Below are 16,391 nucleotides of genomic sequence, written 5' to 3' on the forward strand. Positions count from 1 at the left end.
TTTTTGTGGAACTGGGGATCGAACTCAGTTCCTTGAGCTTGCTGGGGAAGCACTTATTCCACTGAGCCATCTCCCCGGCGCAGGCTGGTCTTGAACCCAGTGTCCTCCTGCCTCTTGAGTGCTGGGATTACACACCTGGTTCTTCCTGTGTACTTTAAATAGTCCTTAAATTATTTACAATGCCTAGCACAGTGTGAATACTATGCAAAGAGCTGTTACACTGTATTCCTTAGGAAATAAGACAAGAAAAACCCACACAGTACACGCTTGGTACACATGCAGGGATTTTGTCAGCAGTTGGTGGAATGTGTGGCTGTGGAGGACCAACGGCCACCTGGACTCATTTTAGAGATGACGTGAAACCTTCTCAGACGTGATGGTAGCTGGCTGCACTGGTGGGCACTTGTGATCTCAGCTTTTGGGAAGCCAAGGAAGGACTCTGAGGCCAGCCTGAGCTACACAGTGAGATCTAATCTCCAAACACAAACAAAAAGCTGGGTGTGGTGGCACAGATTTGTAACCCCAGGAGGAGGGGGGCGGGGGCGGGACACAGGCTGAGGATTGTGAGTCTGAAGCCAGCCTGGACCACACAGGGAGACCTTGTCTCACAAAAAGAAGAATGGGGTTGATGTCACATCCTCCAGGCCGCACAGCTAGCCAGCATGTGGCTACTACCTTTGCTCCGCCCATTGGAGGGTAGCCACAAATTCCAGAGCACAAGCTCTGTGGCTAGGACTCTGAGGCTGAAATCCTGGCTCTGCCCCTGACTGGCTGCATGACCTTATGGAAGTGTTCATCCTAGGCCTGTTTCTTAATATGGAAAGGGGAATATACAGTGAAGAAACACACCTCAGGGCTGCCACTTGGGCTGATCTCCATAGAGGGGCTGAAAGAGCACCTGGCACAGAACCATGATGCACATGTAGTAACCGTGTCCACTGATGCCACCTGGCTTCCAAGGCCCACTCGGATGCCACCTGTCTCATGGAACCTTCCCTGGTCCTCCCTGCCCTGGGCCAATGGAGTCACTCCCTACAGTGCTCCAGCTCCGCTCCTTACAATAGCTTTTTTTTTTTTTTTTTGCGGTACCATGGATTGCACTCAGGATCTTGCGCTTACCAGGCAAGCACTTATTCCACTGAGCTATCTCCCCAGCCCTCTTACAATGGCTTTGAAGAGATGTACCTGTGAGTTTCCCTAGAACTAGCATAAGGCAAGGAGACCACCTGCAACCTGTCTGGATACAGGGCTGCTCTGCCTTGACCTTGACCTTGATCCTGAACCCCAATTGCAGGGAGCATTCTTCCCCCTGGCTGAAGGGAACTTGAGCTTCATCAACCAGGCAGTGGAGCCTCAGCTACAGGAGGAGGAGCGGATGGTGTATGTGGCCTTCTCTGAGTTCTTCTTCGACTCTGCCTTGGAGAGCTACTTCCGGGCAGGAGCCTTTCGGCTGTCACTGGAGAAGGTAGGCCAGGGCCTGTCTGTGGGATGCGCAAGCGGCCCCCAACTGAGCTCCCAATGACCCTGTCTCTTCCCAATTCCCACATTCAGCTGCCAAAGGATCTGGATGTGCTGCTGAGGGCCACCTTCTTTGGGAGCATTATCCTCCTGGTGAGTACTGGTGGGATGCAGGGGCACGGCCAGGGTTTTGGGGCAGCCACCTACACACCAGGGAGGGGTTCAGCACAAGTGCCCACCTGCTGCTTATGGTCAAGCCCCCTTACTTTGCCAAGACTGTTTCCACATTTGGGAAGGGGATGCTATTTCCTGTCTTGTATCTGGCACTGAGCCACTGTGAGGGCGGGAGAGAACTCCACTCTTGTATGTACAGGGACTTCAAGGAAAGCAAGTTATTATTAAATGACATGTCCTCAGTTCAATTTTGCAAATGTTAAGAGCTGGGATTTGAATCTGGCTTGGAATCTGACTCCATCTTACCCAAATTGATTAAATGAAACATGTCATTAAGATTAAACATATAGGGCTGGCCAGATAGCTCAGCAGATTAAAGCACCTGCTTAGGCATGTGCAGCGACCAGGGTTAGATCCCTGGTGTGCTGTGCCAGCCCTGGTCCTGTCCCTGGGGCGACTGAGACTGGACGTGGTGGAGTGCCTATAATCACAGCACTTGGGAGGCTGAAAACAGGAGGACTACTGAGTCTGATCTGTGTAGTGAGACCCTGTACTAAATATATAATAAATAAAAATGATTAAACATATAAAGTAATGGGGCTGGTGAGATGGCTCAGTGGTCTAAAGCACCTACTTGGAACAAGCTTGGCAAAGCACAGGGACCACGGTTCAATCCCCCAGCCCCACATACCAGCCAGCCGCGCCCCCTGGTGGGCTGAGCTGGCCACACACACACACACACACACACACAAATAAAAATAAATTTAAAAAAATAAAAAAAATAAAGTCTATCTTCATCTCCTTAAGGTCAATTAAAAAAAAATAAAATAAAGTAATTAGAACAGCACCTGAACAGAGCAAGTACTCAATGAATGCCAGCTCCTATTACTGTGGTCATCACCATCACTATCATAAAACTGGTGGTCAAACAGTTAAGAGCATAGACTCTGTTCAATTTTGGTTCTGCAACTGTGTATGGACAACTAACCCCAAAGATGGAGATAGGGCCAGCGAGATAGCTCAGCAGACTAAAGCACCTGCTTAGGCAAACTTAGGCAAGCACAGGGACCGCAGTTCACCCGGGCGCCAAATGCTGCTCCAGCCCCACCCCCAGGGCAGACTGAGCCAGCCAGCGGCCAGGTGTAGTGGTGCATGCCTGTAATCCCAGTGCTGGGGAGGCTGAAAGCAGGAGGATCACCAGGAGTCGGAGCTTCATAGTGAGACCCTTCAACAACTAAATACATTTAAAAAAAAAAAAAAAGATGGCGCTAACGTTGCCTGGTTCACAAGGTTATTGTGAGGGTTGGGTGAGCACATGTGCTGACTCACATTTGCAGATGAGCAAGCACTTGAATTTAACAGGATTCCTACATGTCTTTAGAAGCACAGAAAGTGGTTAACAGGGCTGAGACATTAGTGCACAAAGACTGTCCTTAGACCTGGCTAAGGATGGACCCTGAATGGTAACAAGGAAGTATTAGGCAAGCAGCAGTTGGGTAAAGTGATGCATACCTGTAATCTCAGCACTCAGGAATCTCTGAGGCAGAACTGCCCCACGTTCAAGGCCAGCCTGGGCTACATAATAAATTCAAGGCCAGCCCTGTCTCAAAAAACTAAAAGAGAGAAAGGAGACATTCCTTTGTATAGCCCAAAGGACAGAGGCATGGGGTTCTCCAAGCAGCAGACTGGACATGACCTGCCCCTCCTTACTTTGTTCCTAGACTCCCGCAGAGATTGATTCCCCGCTGAAGTTGGAGCTTCGGGCCATCGCCCCACCGCGCTGCACTATCAAACCCTCAGGCACCACCATCTCGGTCACTGCCAGTGTCACCATCTCCCTGGCCCCACCCAACCTACTGGAAGTCCAACTGTCCAGCATGATCATGGTGCGGGCCCCAGGCAGGGAGCTGCCAGGGAGCAGGGAGAAGGGGGCTGTGGACATTTCCAGCCCATAACACAGCCCTTGTACCTGATCACAGGACGTGCGTCTCAGTGCCAAGATGGCGCTCCGGGGCAAGGCGCTGCGGGCCCAGCTGGAACTTGCCAGGTAGGTAGGTGGTGAGGACGTGTGCAGGGCCCTGACCACACGGTACCTTAATGTTTTCAGGATAATCACATCTGCCCCATACAACAGTGGAGCTAATGTTAAACCATATCCAGAAGCCACTGACAAGATGAGGTCTGTCTCTGTCAATGCAGACATGTTTTTTTTCTTTCTTTTTTTGGAGTGCTGAGAATTAAACCCAGGGCCACATGCATGGTAAGCACTCAACCACTGAGCTGCGCTTCTAGCCCCAAAGTGCACCCAAGGAATCGAACCCAGGGCCTTTCCCGAGTTATAGCCTCCACCCTTACACTTTGCAACTGTGTTTCACTAAATGGAACTTAGAATCCTCCTGCCTCAGCCTGCCCCAAGTGCTAGGATACAGGCATGTGTCTTCACCTCCAGCCAAAAGTACATTTTTTTTTTTCTTGTAACAGCGTCTTGCTATGTAGTTCAGGCTGCCCTTGAACTCACTGTGTAGCCCAAGCTGACCTTGAGTTCTCCAGCCACCTGAGTGCTGGGATTATAGGCATGTGCCAGCACACCTTTCTCGTGTCTCCTTTCTTGTATCCAGCAACCTTAGAGGCAGGCAAAGTTGCGTTGACATGACAACAGTCACACACCAAAGAGGTTTAGAATGTGAGTTGGGCAGAAACCTCAAGTAAATAACTTTGTGGCCTTGAAGCCAGTTATTTTATCCTTTTGAATTTCATACACACACACACCTGTGAAATACAGATAAAATGTCACTTTCTAGACTGTGCTCTTCCATATGTCTCCATCAGTCATGTGCAATACGGTATAGTATTTATACTTAATTTTTGCATAACTGAATACTTCTTTAGTTGCACTAAGCCACATTTCATTAGCCACATACAGTTATAGGCTACCACGGTGGACACTGAAAACACAGAACATTTCCAAAGTTTTATCCCATGGTGCTATTATGGGGCTGCTCTAAGTGAGGGCTGAGCCAGGCATGCTGTTACACACATGTAATCCTAGTACTTGGGAGGCTGAGGCAGGAGGATCACTGTGAGTAAGCTCACACAAAGTAAGCTCAAGGCCAGCTCAAAGGTCTCAAAACGAGACCCTTTCCCATCCCCCTAAAAAAAAAAAAAAGAGGACTGGAAGCAGGTTTGGTGATGCATGTCTGTACTTTCATCACTCTGAGAGGCTGAAGTAGAATTGCAAATTTGAGCCCCACGTGGGCAGTTTAGACTTAGCAAGACCCTGTCACAAAATAAAATAGGGCTGAGGATGGAGCTCTCTACGAAGGCTGCAGGTTCAATCTCCAATATCACAAAATAAAAAACAAGACTGGGCCGGGGAGATGGCTCAGTAGAGTAAGTGCTTCCCTGGCAAGCGCAAGGGTCTGAGTTCAATCCCCATTTCCGCCAAAATAAAAAATAAAAAAACAAGACTGCAAATTAGAGTTTGAATCCCCATACTCAGAGAAGAAAAAGAAAATTAGATTTTATAGGCAAGTTCTGGTATTTCAGCTGTGTGACATAAGAGGTTACTTAACCTCCATGGACTTTAATGTCATCTATGAAGGGCAGTTTTTGGTAGTGTCTCTCTCTCCCTGTTTTGGTTTTTTAAATTATTTATTTGTGTGTGTGTGTGTGTGTGTGTGTGTGTGTGTGTGTGTGTGTGGCCAGCTCAGCCCACCAGGGGGCAGGGCTGGCTGGCATGTGGTGCTGGGGGATTGAACCGCGGTCCCTCTGATTTGCTTAGCTTTTTCTAAGTAGGTGCTTTAGACCACTGAGCTATCTCACCAGCCCCCCTGTTTTGGTTTTTTGAGACTGGGTCTTACTGTATAGTGCAGGCTGGACTCAAACTTGCAGCGGTCCTGCTGCAGCCTTCCAGCGTGCTGGGTTTACAGACATGCACTGCCACACCTGGAAACTTCTTCTTAGGGTTGTTTTTGTTTTGTTTCCTTCTTAGAGTTGTTAGAAAGACTAAATTAATTGGTATTTTAGTTAGGTGTGTCTCTGTTACTTTTCACTTGGTGCTGGGACAAAATACCTGACCCCCAAAATTAAAGGAGGAAAGGTTTATTTAGCTTACAGTCCATACGCAGCTGGCTCCAAGGCAGGGAGGTACATGGCAGAGGGCAGTAGTTCATGGTGGCAGAAAATAGCAACAACCAATGGGAAGGGCAGCAGCACAGGGCTAGCCTCTCCCTCCTTATACTGCAGCCAGGCTATCTGCCCCACGGCAGGTGTAGTACTCACACACATAATCCCAGCAGCACTCACACCCATAATCCCAGCACTGGATCATGAATTAATCATAAACTCTAGAAGCCGCCCCCATGACTGCATGAGGCTTTGGTGGGACAACTAGACACAAATCATAACAGCATGGTGGCACAGGCCTATCAGCCCAGCATGCTGGAGGACTACAAGACAATTTAGCAAGATGTTGCCTCAAAAAAAAAAAAAAAGATTTTTTTTTTTTCTTCTGGTACTGGGGGTTGAACCCAGGGCCTCACACATACGCTACACAAACACTTTATCAGTGAGTTATATCTCTAGTCTTTTTAAAAAATTTTGAGACAGTCTCTTAAGTTGCTCAGGCTGGCCTGGACCTGAGGCGGGATCCTTATGCTCAGTCTCACAGTTGTATGCCATGGCATTCGGTTGCATTTAACTTTTTAAACACAGATGGCAGTGTCTGGACGGAGTAAGCACTGAGTTTTGTTAAGCAGCACATCATGCAGAGCGTTGATGGAATTTTGTAGTAGAGAGGCACTTGACAAATAAAAGTAGTGGCTCTGCAGAAAAGGAGCCCCAAGGAGGCAGAAGTGACTGCACACCTGAGTGAGCACCAGGGGAAGCCCAGAGGAGCCCAGAGGAGCCCTGAAACCCAGGCTCCTTGGGCCCACAGGCCTCCGGGCTCAGGCTCTGTACCCACCGGGCTCTTGTTTTTCTCACCCTCACAGGTTCCGAATCTACTCAAACCAGTCTGCACTGGAGTCTCTGGCTGTGAGTTGAGGAGGGCGGGAGGCCGGGTGGGGCAGGCTCGCTGTGCCGAGGAGCCCCTGCCCCATGCCTGCCCACCCTTTGCCTCTCTCCTGTTCAGCTGATCCCACTGCAGGCCCCTCTGAAGGCCCTGCTGCAGATCGGGGTGATGCCCATGCTCAACGGTAGGGCTGGAGGGGAGGTGGGATGGGGAGGGGGCGAGCTGGGGGAGCCCAGACTAAGGCAGCCCTCACACCCACAGAGCGGACCTGGAGGGGAGTGCAGATCCCTCTGCCGGAGGGTATCACCTTCGTGCGTGAGGTGGTGACGAACCATGCGGTGAGCAGGGCTGTGAGCAGGAAGGGGGCAAGGGCATCCCACTCCCTACAGCTCCCCAGGCTCTTGCCTAAGTAGTCTTCTTTCAGGCTCCTTCCTCTATGCCTTGCCCCAGGCCATGCCTTCTTTTTTTTTTTTTTTTTTTAATTTTATTTATTTATTTATGTGTGTGTGTGTGTGTGTGTGTGTGTGTGGCCAGCTCAGCCCACCAGGGGGCGGGGCTGGCTGGCATGTGGTACTGGGGGATTGAACCGCGGTCCCTGTGCTTTGCTAAGCTTGTTCTAAGTAGGTGCTTTAGACCACTGAGCCATCTCACCAGCCCCCCCCCCACCTTCTTGTGATGCCAATCTTTTCAGATGTTAGTTGAGAGGTCACCTCCTCCTGGAAGCCCTTCTTGATGCTCAGTCTGTGGTTCTATAGCCTCTCTCCGCATCTTCCACAGAACCACTCTCCCACTAGATGGAGGACACCCCCACCTCCCACCCCCTGACAAGGCCAGGGGCCCTGCCTCTATCTTTAGAGACTCTGCCTCGGTAAAGGCAAGAATGAATGAGACCCCTCTCTGCTTCACACAGGGCTTCCTCACCATCGGGGCTGACCTCCACTTTGCCAAAGGACTGCGAGAGGTGATTGAAAAGAACCGGCCTGCCAATACCAGAGATGCCCAGGCATCCAGTGCCCCTCCACCCTCCTCGGCAGCTGCCTGAGCCCTCACTCCCCACCCTGGTAGTTGCTGGTCAGGACTGCAGCCCTCTCAATCCTTCCCTCTGCTCCTCCATAGTCCCGTAGGGTCCCTTGAGTCCCCAGTGCCACAGAGAAGACAGGGTTTGAAGCTGTGCCCAGTTTAATTCCATAATCAGTTTATCTGTCAATTACAATCCGTCCATCTCTCCCCCTGGGCTGTCCTGAGAGCTGTATTGGGATGGTGGGAAGGGGTCAGTGGATCAGGAAGGGTTTTCTTTTAGCAGGGATGGGGCCATGCCACTCAGGCCCGGACTGTGGCAGGGATAAAGTGCTCACCAGCCCCCTGCTGGCTGAGGTGCTGGGCCCAGGCTGCAACCCACAGGGCGTGGGAAGATGGGAATAGTACGGGCGTGCGGGGGGGAAGTCTTCCCCCCAGGAGGCCAAACCCCCTTCCTAGTGGCAGACCCTGAGGAGGGCAGGGCTGGTCACCAGTGAGTTGCTCTAACTGGTTCCCTCGGTCATCAGTACGGCTCCCTGCTCAGGAAGCGGAAGAACATGGTGAAGGCAGCGAGGGGCTTGTCCGTGGGGACCATGTGTCCAGCACCCTGGGGAAACAGTGCTCCGTGGGCATCTGGCTCCACCACTGCTTCCTTCATCCTAGCCTTCCCTCCCTGAAAACCTGCCCTTCCAGAGGCCAAGGGTGACCCAGAACAAAAAGGCAGCCAGAGGGGATGGATGGATGGATGGATGGATGGGCCAGGCCCTACCTTGATGGTGAGAAAGTCGATGTTAGAGAACTCCTCCACGAAGCCAGCGATCTGCTCCCCACTCTCCCCATAGTCCACTAGCCACGGCCGGCGCTGCACCTCCATCTGTCCCACCAGGAAAGACGTCAGCCTGTGGCACCTTCAGCCCTGCCCATGGCTGCCAGCCAGACCTGGGTCGCAGGAACTATTTGCTGGGTTTTCCCTCTGTGAACAGAGCTGCTCCTGGGAACATCCACCCCTATACTCAGCCCTATCCAGGAAGCCTGGAAATCCCTGCCTTACCTTCTGATTGAGGGAATTCACAAACCATTCATCCCCCAAGAAATTGCAGGCCATGTCCACGTCTCCATTGTATATCAGGATCCGGTACTTCTGGAGCAGGAAGGATAAGGGGGTAAATAGGAGATCCAGAATACACCCAGGCGCCAGCTCTGTCCCGGTACAAGCTCTACCCCTCAGGGGATTCAGCTAAATAGTGTGTCCGGGAACTTCTTATGGTGGCTGTTTATTACCCCTCCAGCGAGCGCTGAGGAAACATTTTACCCCGGAAGCATATTTTATTGAGAACTTGCAGCTAAACAAACTAAAAAGATTTGTTGCTGGCCTCACATAACCTTAGGCAAGGCTATCTCCTACCCCAACCCTTTATTTGCCTATCTGGGACACAACCCAGGTAGCCCTACTCTAAAGGACCACAAAGGCCCCCTGACCTGTGGAGCAGCATGAGGTAGAGACAAACTAGTGTCCAAATTGTGACCTTGTCAACCACAGGACCTTGGGCAAAAGGCTTTTTGCCTCTTAAGGCCTAGCCTCTCTAGTCCCAAACAGAGCCTCAAGGGGCCCTCTGCTTGCTGTACTACTCTAGGCCCTGTGACTGCTGGCAGGTCCAGCTCGCTGTCCCCACACACCTGTGAGCTAAGCAGCTTCAGGTACTGCGAGTTCATGTTCTGGTAGAGACGGCGATATTGTAAATTCACCAGGAAGCTGCAAGGAGCACGGGAAGACCAGACAGCAGAGCGAGACAAAAAAAGCCAAAGCCAAGAGATCAGTTCTGTTCTCTCTCAACCTCCAACCTAGCAATCAGACAGCTGGGCTTTCAGCTACATCACTTCTCTAGGACTCAGCTGGATGAGGGTGGCCTTCAGAAGCCCTCAGCCACCCCCACTTAGAAACATGACACCTTTCGATTGTTACAGTGACTGGAACACAAGTGGCATAAAGGGTTAGGAGCCAGCGGGGCAAAGGTCACAGCATATAGCAAAAGGACAGCATGGGCACTGACTGGCACAGCAGAGCTGTATAGCCTTCACTGTGCCAGGCACCACTACTGATGGGAAGGCAATGGAGTGGGGCCCATGTCCACTCCCTAAATGTCACAAGAGCAACTGATGCTACCACCCACGGTGACCACTGATGTGTGAATGGGCTGTGTGTCCCTCAGTTTGGAGATTAAGACTTCAACATCCTGCACAGCAGCTAATTTTCATACCCTGAAGGTCCACAGTGCCCACTGGAGAAACCCCAGACAAAAGATCCCTGGGAACCCAGTTAGTGCCTTGGCACGATGGCCACAGAAACTTACTTGCACATGTCCCAGGCGGGCAGCTGCTCAGGGATGTGGAGGGCCTTGCGCACGTATGGGTTGTTGAGGTAGGTAGAGGGAGCTGTGGTGTTGGTGCAGGGGGGGTCCATTCGGACTTTGTTTCCAGAACGCAGCAGGGCCTAGGGGGAAGCCACAGGGTTAGGGTCTTCACCTGCCTTCCCTGCCCACTCTACAGGGAGGAAGCCCATGCCTGTGTGCACCTGATTCCATGTCCGCTTGAGCGGCAGGCGAGTGAAGATGTTGCCTAAATCTTGAATCACTGTAGTGCCTTTGTCAAACCTGCAAGTGAAGTAGGGGATGGGTGCTGAGCCTCTCATGGACTGGGGCTGGCCCAAGGGGCACACAGCAGCGCCTACCTAACATGGCCAGGCACACCCCCAGCACACGGGGCGTAGAGGTTGTAGATATTGAGGCCGGAGTTGCTCACGATGTGGGACACTTCCTGAAGCTGTAACAACACAACAGCACACTTCACAGATCCATGGCCTGCCACAGTGTCACCTACCTACCCCAAGATGCTTCACCTTTTTCACTGGTGGGGAAACTGAAGCTTATAGGAAGAACTCTTCCGGACCTCCATCCAATTCCCAGCACTATTTCCTAGTGTTATGAGCTAAAGCAGGTAACTTAAAAAGGCTGGGCCTCAGTTTCCTTCCTGGCCATCTCAGGGACCACTGCCAAAAGGTGAAGCTTAGAAAAGCCATGAGGGGTCAGGCATAGCATGATTGTATGTGCCTGCACATCCCAAGTTTTGGGGAGGCCAAGGCAGAAGGAGCACCATGAGTTGGAGGCTAGCTTAAAGTAGGCAAACTAGTGAGTTCAGGGCCAGCCTGAACAACATATTGAGATCCTGTCGCAAAAAAAAAAAAAAAAAAGCAAAGTTGGGTGGGTGTGGTGGCTCATGCCTGTAATTGCAGTTACTGGGAAGGCTGAGGCAAGAGGGCCACAAGTTTGAGGCTAACCCAGGCAAGTTAGAGCTTATCTCAAAATTTTTTTAAAAAGGCTGGGGGTGTTGCCCAGCTGTACAGTGCTTATCTAGCATGTGGAAGGAGGCCTGGGGTTCGTTAATAATTCAAGAAGAAAAGCAAGCAACCAAGAGCTGGAGAGATAAGTGACTGCATGACAAACACAAGGTACAGAGTTTGATCCCTGTTGCCCCCCCCCCCAAAAAAAAAAAGAAAGACAAGAAAAGCACGCAACCAAACAACACAACCCAGAGACAGGAACTCTCCAAGGAGGGGATGTGATTCTTCTCAAGGTTAGGAACGGCAGGACTAAAGCAAAGCAGAGGCAGAACCTCACATTTGTCACACACTCTGGATCTTTGTTGTCATAGAAGTTACACTTGTTCTGAGAGCAGCAGTGGGTCTGGAGCAAAGACCATAGCCTGTAGGACATCAGAGGAAAAGTGCTTAGGCCCATGCTGGGCACAGATGGCACATGTCCCCTCTCCACCCTTCATCTGCTCACCAAGACCTGACCCCAAGTGACAGAGAAAGATATCACAGGGTGTGGTATATGGGTCACCAATCAGCCTCCACAGAACCTCCTCTGAGCTATACAGAGAGCCCTCCTTAGTTCCTTTAGATTCAGATGACTATTCTTAGCCATTTAGTACCAAACCTTAAGGCAACTTCAGTCCCCACCTGGGCATAAACCAGGGCAAAGTCTGGAATCCATGTGCTATTTCATGACCAGCCCCACTTTAAAGATTGCCTAACTGATCCTCACACATACCTGTTTCCCAGAAGGCCATGGTAGTAGGCAAAATAGACCAGGGAGTTGTCATTCTGCTCATAAGAGGAGAGTCCATTGCCCACAGCCAGCCCCTGTGAAGGATTCAGGGTACTCAAGTCATCTGGAGGGTAAGGATGAGGAAGAACCTCCCTTGACCTACACCCAGCCCTTTTGCAATCTGGAGGTTGAGGCCCAGGGTGGACTGTGGAGGTAGTGGGTGGAGGAGGCCACTCAAGGAATACCAAGAGCTGGCACTCCGCCAGCTGAGCTTCCCTTGGTAGGAACATATAAACAGATACAGGATGGCTGGTGGCAAGAGGGCAGCGTTGACCTGGGTGACCTTCCTAACTGCAAGGCTCCAGCCACAGAAGGCCTCCCTTCCCTCTTGCAGCTAGCCTGCACCTGAAGGTTCATGCTGGTGTCCTGCATGACCAGCACCGCCAGGGTGGGGATGTAGATGCCAGCATAGCTCTCGCCAGTCAGGAAAAGTTTGTTGTTCTTGTACTCCGGAAAGAGGCGGAAGAAATCCTTAAGGGCCTCAAAATTGTTCTGAGCAACCTGGGGATGGCAGGATAGAGAAGTCGAAACTTTACCACTTGAACTAAAAAGATCCTTGGAGATAATGAAATCAACTCAACCCAGTTTGTGCAAGAGGAAATGACTTGTCACCCAGCATAGGACAGCCAAAATGCACTCTGAGGTCATGTGTCTCCTTACGCCACCTTTGGAGAACCCCAAGGAGGACGAGGTAGGTGGGCAGGTACCAGACTCACCTCGGTATCATTGGTTGTAAAAACTTTGTCATCAGCGTAGGAGAAGCCCACCCCAGCCGGGGACTCGATATATAACATGTTAGCGATCTAGGGAGGAGGAAGGAAATGACCTGAAGAGGGTTCCTCAGTCCAACCAGGTGCCCAGATATCCCTGGGGGACTCACTGCTCTGTCCGTACCAAGTTCCAAGAATAAGGGTTGTACTTCAGAGTTACACCATCTGGCTGGATCTGAGGAAAGATAAGGCTGAGTTTTAAAGTCCAGCTAAATGGAGGAAAAGGGCCATGGTAGTAGGCCCTTTACATCTGGGGACCTTCCCTGGCCCCTCCCTCAAGCTGAGATACTGATAGGGATGAAAAGACCACCAAGATTCAAAAAGAACGAGGACATTTTGGAAACCCATACAGACTTTCTCCCCTCTCCCAACCCTCCTCTTTCTACCTACCAAGAAGGGCCCGTGTTCTGTGAGGAACCCATCCAGGGAGCTGCAGCCCGGACCCCCGTTGAGCCAAAGCACCACAGGGCTGTTCTTTGGATCTTTCTGGGACTCCACAAACCTAGGATGGGGGACAGGGCAGGGCTGGTGCACATGGAGGGGCCCCCTCCAGCCCTCCCGCCCTCCAGACGCCCTCTGAGGTCTTCACAACCTTCCGCCCCGCCCTCCTGGCCCTGGTGGGCAGTGTAAGTGCCACCTCCCCCCTGCCCCGGGGTGCAGCGCCGCAGACCAGTAGTGGAAGTGCTTGGAGTCCGAGGCTCTGAGGTAGCCAGAATACTGACGGAAAGACGGCTGCTTGGCCAGTCCCGGGAGGCACTGGATCTCGTCTTGGTCCGGGGCTGCTCCGCCTCGGGACACCGAGGATGCGAGCACCAACAAGAACAGCGATGACAGCGCGGTTCGGGCCATCTGAGAAGGAAGCAACGGGCGCCCGATGTTTACCAGCTCTGTCGCTCACATGCGCTTGAGGACAGCAGTCCCTGGGGAGGAGCTGTGTGCATCCTCCAGAAAATGCCCAGCCCAGGCGCTCGCACCCACCCGCAGGGCTGCCACCGCCGCCCACCACCCCGGAATCCCAGATCCCTTCCCGCTCCCGAGTTCCCTCACCTCGGCTCCCTAGCGTCCTTTGCTCTCTAGGAGGCGCCGGGAAACTGAAGTCATGTGTACTCCGGGTCATGTGAGCCCCGGCTTCACGTGACGACTCCTCAGTTCCGCTGGGGCCTCGGGGGCGGGGCGGAGCGGTCATTTGCCGGACTCAGAAGGGTCAGTCCGTAGAGGTCGCTGCGCTAGCTATTAGATGATTTAAGCGTGGAAGGGGAATTTCCTCCAGCCCCTCGAGAGACCCAGTCCTGGACATGATCCCTGAGCAAGCGGCGCTAGGACCCCCGGGCAGAGTCTCGGAGAAGGGAGTCGAGGGGGGTGGGATGGGAAATACCTTACATGGTCCCCCGAGTTCTTCAACTGAGCCCGCCGCCCAAAATAGTCCGGACCGCCTGCTGGCCTCCCAGTGTACCGTGCAATGGCTGCTGCCTCTCACTCCGTGCAATTGGGTGCTCCCTGGGGACCCTCGTGCCCAGAGCCCCCTCCCACCCGCTTCCACCGGGTGCACGGAGCCAACATTCGCGTGGACCCCTCAGGGACTCAGGCCACACGAGTGGAGAGCTTCGCCCACGGTGTGTGCTTCAGTCGCGATCCTCTGGCTCCTGGCCAGATATTCTTGGTCGAGATCGAGGAAAAAGAGCTGGGTTGGTGTGGGCATCTGCGTCTTGGCCTGACTGCGCTGGATCCTGCCAGTCTGGCTTTTGTGCCAGAGTTTTCGCTACCTGACCTGGTCAGCCTGGGCCACACCTGGGTCTTCGCCATCACGCGCCACCACAACCGTGTGCCCCGGGAGGGCCAGGCAGAGGCAGAGGCAGTGGCCCCCAGCCAACCCCCATCCCTCCTGGTGGAGCCTTATCTGTGCATTGAGCAGTTCCGAATTCCCCGGGACCGCCTGGTGGGCCGAAGCCAGCCTGGACTATATAGTCATCTCTTGGACCAGCTCTATGAACTGAATGTGTTGCCTCCTACCGCTCGCCGCAGCCGCCTGGGCGTTCTCTTCTGCCCGCACCCAGATGGCACCGCAGACATGCACATCATCATCAATGGCGAGGACATGGGCCCCAGCGCGAGGGGGCTGCCAGCTGCCCAGCCTCTCTATGCCGTGGTGGACGTGTTTGCCTCCACCAAAAGCGTGCGCCTGGTCCAACTGGAGTATGGCTGTAGGTATCCCACTCCAGGGGCAATGACCTTCCTGGGAAGTGAGAGGACAGAAACTTTTTTTTTTTTTTCGTTCAGAGGCTTTGGCCCTGAGTTACACCCTCAGCCCTTTCTTGAATTTGGTCTCTGGGATTACAGGTAAACTGCCACCTGGGTTGAGAACAGCTTGATAGGACTCCCTAGCCAGCTAGCTAGGATTTGGTCTGGCCAGCCTCTGTTAGAAGTAAGAGAATCTAGGGGCTGGGGAGATAGCTTGGCAGTCTAAGTGCCTGCCTGGCAAGTGCAAGGACCCCCACGTGCTATGTGGGCCCCACGCTGAGCCAAGCACTGGGGAGGCTGAGTGGAGGATCACTATGAGTCTGAGCTGCCTAGTGAGATCCTGTACCAAAGAAATAACATAAATAGAAGTAGGAGAATCTGGCTTCAATTCACACCTCTGCTTTGGATTTTGCTCAAGATGAGCATACCCACATCAACGGGTTAAAATTGCTCAGCAGGTCCCTTTTAGTTTTGATACTTGTTTTCTATATTAACCTAGAGAATCAGTCTAAACTGATTTTTTATATTGGGCCTCAAGAATTATGGTCTAGGGCTGGACAGATAGCTCAGTGGACTAAAGCACCTGCTTAGGCAGAGCACAGTGACAGGGTTCGATCCCTGGTGTGCTGTGCCCTCCCCACTCCCAGGGCGCGCTGAGACGGTGACTGAGACTGGACATGGTGGCGTGCACCTGTAATCCCAGCACTTGGGAGGCTGAAAACAGGAGAATCACAAGTCTAGTCTGTGTAGTGAGACCCTGTAGACCCTGTATTAAATACATTTTAAAAAATTGTGTTCTTTTACCAAAAAAATGCTCATCAGTTTGGATTAGTTTAGACACTACAGACGGATCCCACACTGAGAGCTTTTAAATTCTGAGGTCTTTTTTTTTTTTTTAAGAACTGGTTTATTACAGCTCTGTTGAGCTTTATTTATAGCTCCGATCACATTTCAGGAATTTAGTGAACCAGAACCTGCTCTGTGCCAGGCCTGGGCTGAATAGACAAATCACATCTTCCTGCCTCCATACTCTGCTAAGGGAGGGGAAGGGATTGTGCTGCACTGTAACAGAAACAGGGCTGCAGCTTGTGCAAGCTGCTTTTTCTCAAGCATAGGAGCAGCCCCATGAAGCGCGCTGACCTGGACAGTGAAAGGGACTGGCTCAAGTTGATGGGAAAGTGGGGACCAAAACCTAGATATCTGGGGTCTTTGCCTCAGACCCATCCTTCAGGCCAGTTTGCCTGTGACTGCCTTCTTTCCACAGTGCCATCCCTACAGACTCTGTGCCGCCTGGTGATCCAGAGGAGTGTGGTGCACCGGCTGGCTATTGATAGGCTCCACCTGCCCAGGGGACTTAAGGAATTCTGCAAGTATGAATGAAGGTCTGAGGCTACCCAGTGTGTGGGAGCATGTCCTGGTCCCAGTGCTGCCAACAAGGACCAGCAATAAACAGCAGAGGTGACGTTCTTCTGGTCTTTGGATCATCCCTTTGCCCTTGCATCCTGTGAGAGGCAATTCGAGAATCACTGCAGGTTAGCAGAACATAGTAAAGGGCAC

At 52.2% G+C, this 16,391-nt stretch overlaps 3 protein-coding genes across 5 annotated transcripts in view; 2 read left to right on the forward strand and 1 right to left on the reverse strand.

The window, feature by feature from the left end:
• Positions 1-7,870, forward strand: part of Pltp (phospholipid transfer protein) — a 15,203-nt gene extending 7,333 nt beyond the window's left edge. For both annotated transcript variants that reach the window (XM_023720701.1, XM_004636086.2), the window contains 8 exons: positions 1,295-1,465; positions 1,552-1,611; positions 3,354-3,518; positions 3,612-3,679; positions 6,624-6,666; positions 6,764-6,827; positions 6,905-6,981; positions 7,554-7,870. In XM_023720701.1, the coding sequence (XP_023576469.1) occupies positions 1,295-1,465; positions 1,552-1,611; positions 3,354-3,518; positions 3,612-3,679; positions 6,624-6,666; positions 6,764-6,827; positions 6,905-6,981; positions 7,554-7,685 (780 nt within the window). In that variant the 3' untranslated portion in view covers positions 7,686-7,870. The remainder of the gene's footprint in view (positions 1-1,294; positions 1,466-1,551; positions 1,612-3,353; positions 3,519-3,611; positions 3,680-6,623; positions 6,667-6,763; positions 6,828-6,904; positions 6,982-7,553) is intronic.
• Positions 7,805-13,731, reverse strand: Ctsa (cathepsin A). Of its 2 annotated transcripts, none has more exons than XM_004636087.2 (15): positions 13,644-13,731; positions 13,267-13,445; positions 12,987-13,098; positions 12,721-12,771; positions 12,543-12,629; positions 12,172-12,327; positions 11,770-11,861; positions 11,335-11,419; positions 10,389-10,480; positions 10,233-10,311; positions 10,012-10,151; positions 9,338-9,413; positions 8,712-8,801; positions 8,430-8,534; positions 7,805-8,267 (listed from the first exon to the last, which is right to left on the reverse strand). In XM_004636087.2, exons 2-15 carry the CDS (start codon positions 13,443-13,445, stop codon positions 8,184-8,186), a joined length of 1,428 nt encoding a protein of 475 aa, XP_004636144.1. In that variant the 5' UTR covers positions 13,644-13,731; the 3' UTR covers positions 7,805-8,183. The 2 variants fall into 2 exon arrangements, with proteins under 2 accessions (XP_004636144.1, XP_023576471.1); XM_023720703.1 differs by lacking the exon at positions 13,644-13,731 and adding an exon at positions 13,575-13,597.
• A 61-nt stretch (positions 13,732-13,792) lies between these two features.
• Neurl2 (neuralized E3 ubiquitin protein ligase 2) lies at positions 13,793-16,296 on the forward strand. The gene is made up of 2 exons (XM_023720706.1): positions 13,793-14,797; positions 16,099-16,296. The coding sequence occupies exons 1-2, from the start codon at positions 14,056-14,058 to the stop codon at positions 16,212-16,214; spliced, it is 858 nt and encodes a 285-aa protein (XP_023576474.1). The 5' UTR covers positions 13,793-14,055; the 3' UTR covers positions 16,215-16,296.
• Positions 16,297-16,391: the final 95 nt, after the last annotated feature.

The sequence above is a fragment of the Octodon degus genome, unplaced genomic scaffold (assembly GCF_000260255.1).
Source record: "Octodon degus isolate 3935 unplaced genomic scaffold, OctDeg1.0 scaffold00077, whole genome shotgun sequence".
In the NCBI taxonomy this organism is placed as follows: domain Eukaryota; kingdom Metazoa; phylum Chordata; class Mammalia; order Rodentia; family Octodontidae; genus Octodon; species Octodon degus.

Bases quoted from the DNA above. Each gene is read 5' to 3' on its own strand.
- Ctsa (XM_004636087.2), bottom strand. From the start codon at position 13,445: ATGGCCCGAACCGCGCTGTCATCGCTGTTCTTGTTGGTGCTCGCATCC. The intron at 11,420-11,769 runs GTATGTGTGAGG...GATGTCCTACAG, and splicing joins CATGGCCTTCTGGGAAACAG to GCTATGGTCTTTGCTCCAGA. The intron at 9,414-10,011 runs GTAAGTTTCTGT...TGCTCCTTGCAG, and splicing joins CCCGCCTGGGACATGTGCAA to CTTCCTGGTGAATTTACAAT.
- Neurl2 (XM_023720706.1), top strand. From the start codon at position 14,056: ATGGCTGCTGCCTCTCACTCCGTGCAATTGGGTGCTCCCTGGGGACCC. The intron at 14,798-16,098 runs GTAGGTATCCCA...TTCTTTCCACAG, and splicing joins GGTCCAACTGGAGTATGGCT to TGCCATCCCTACAGACTCTG.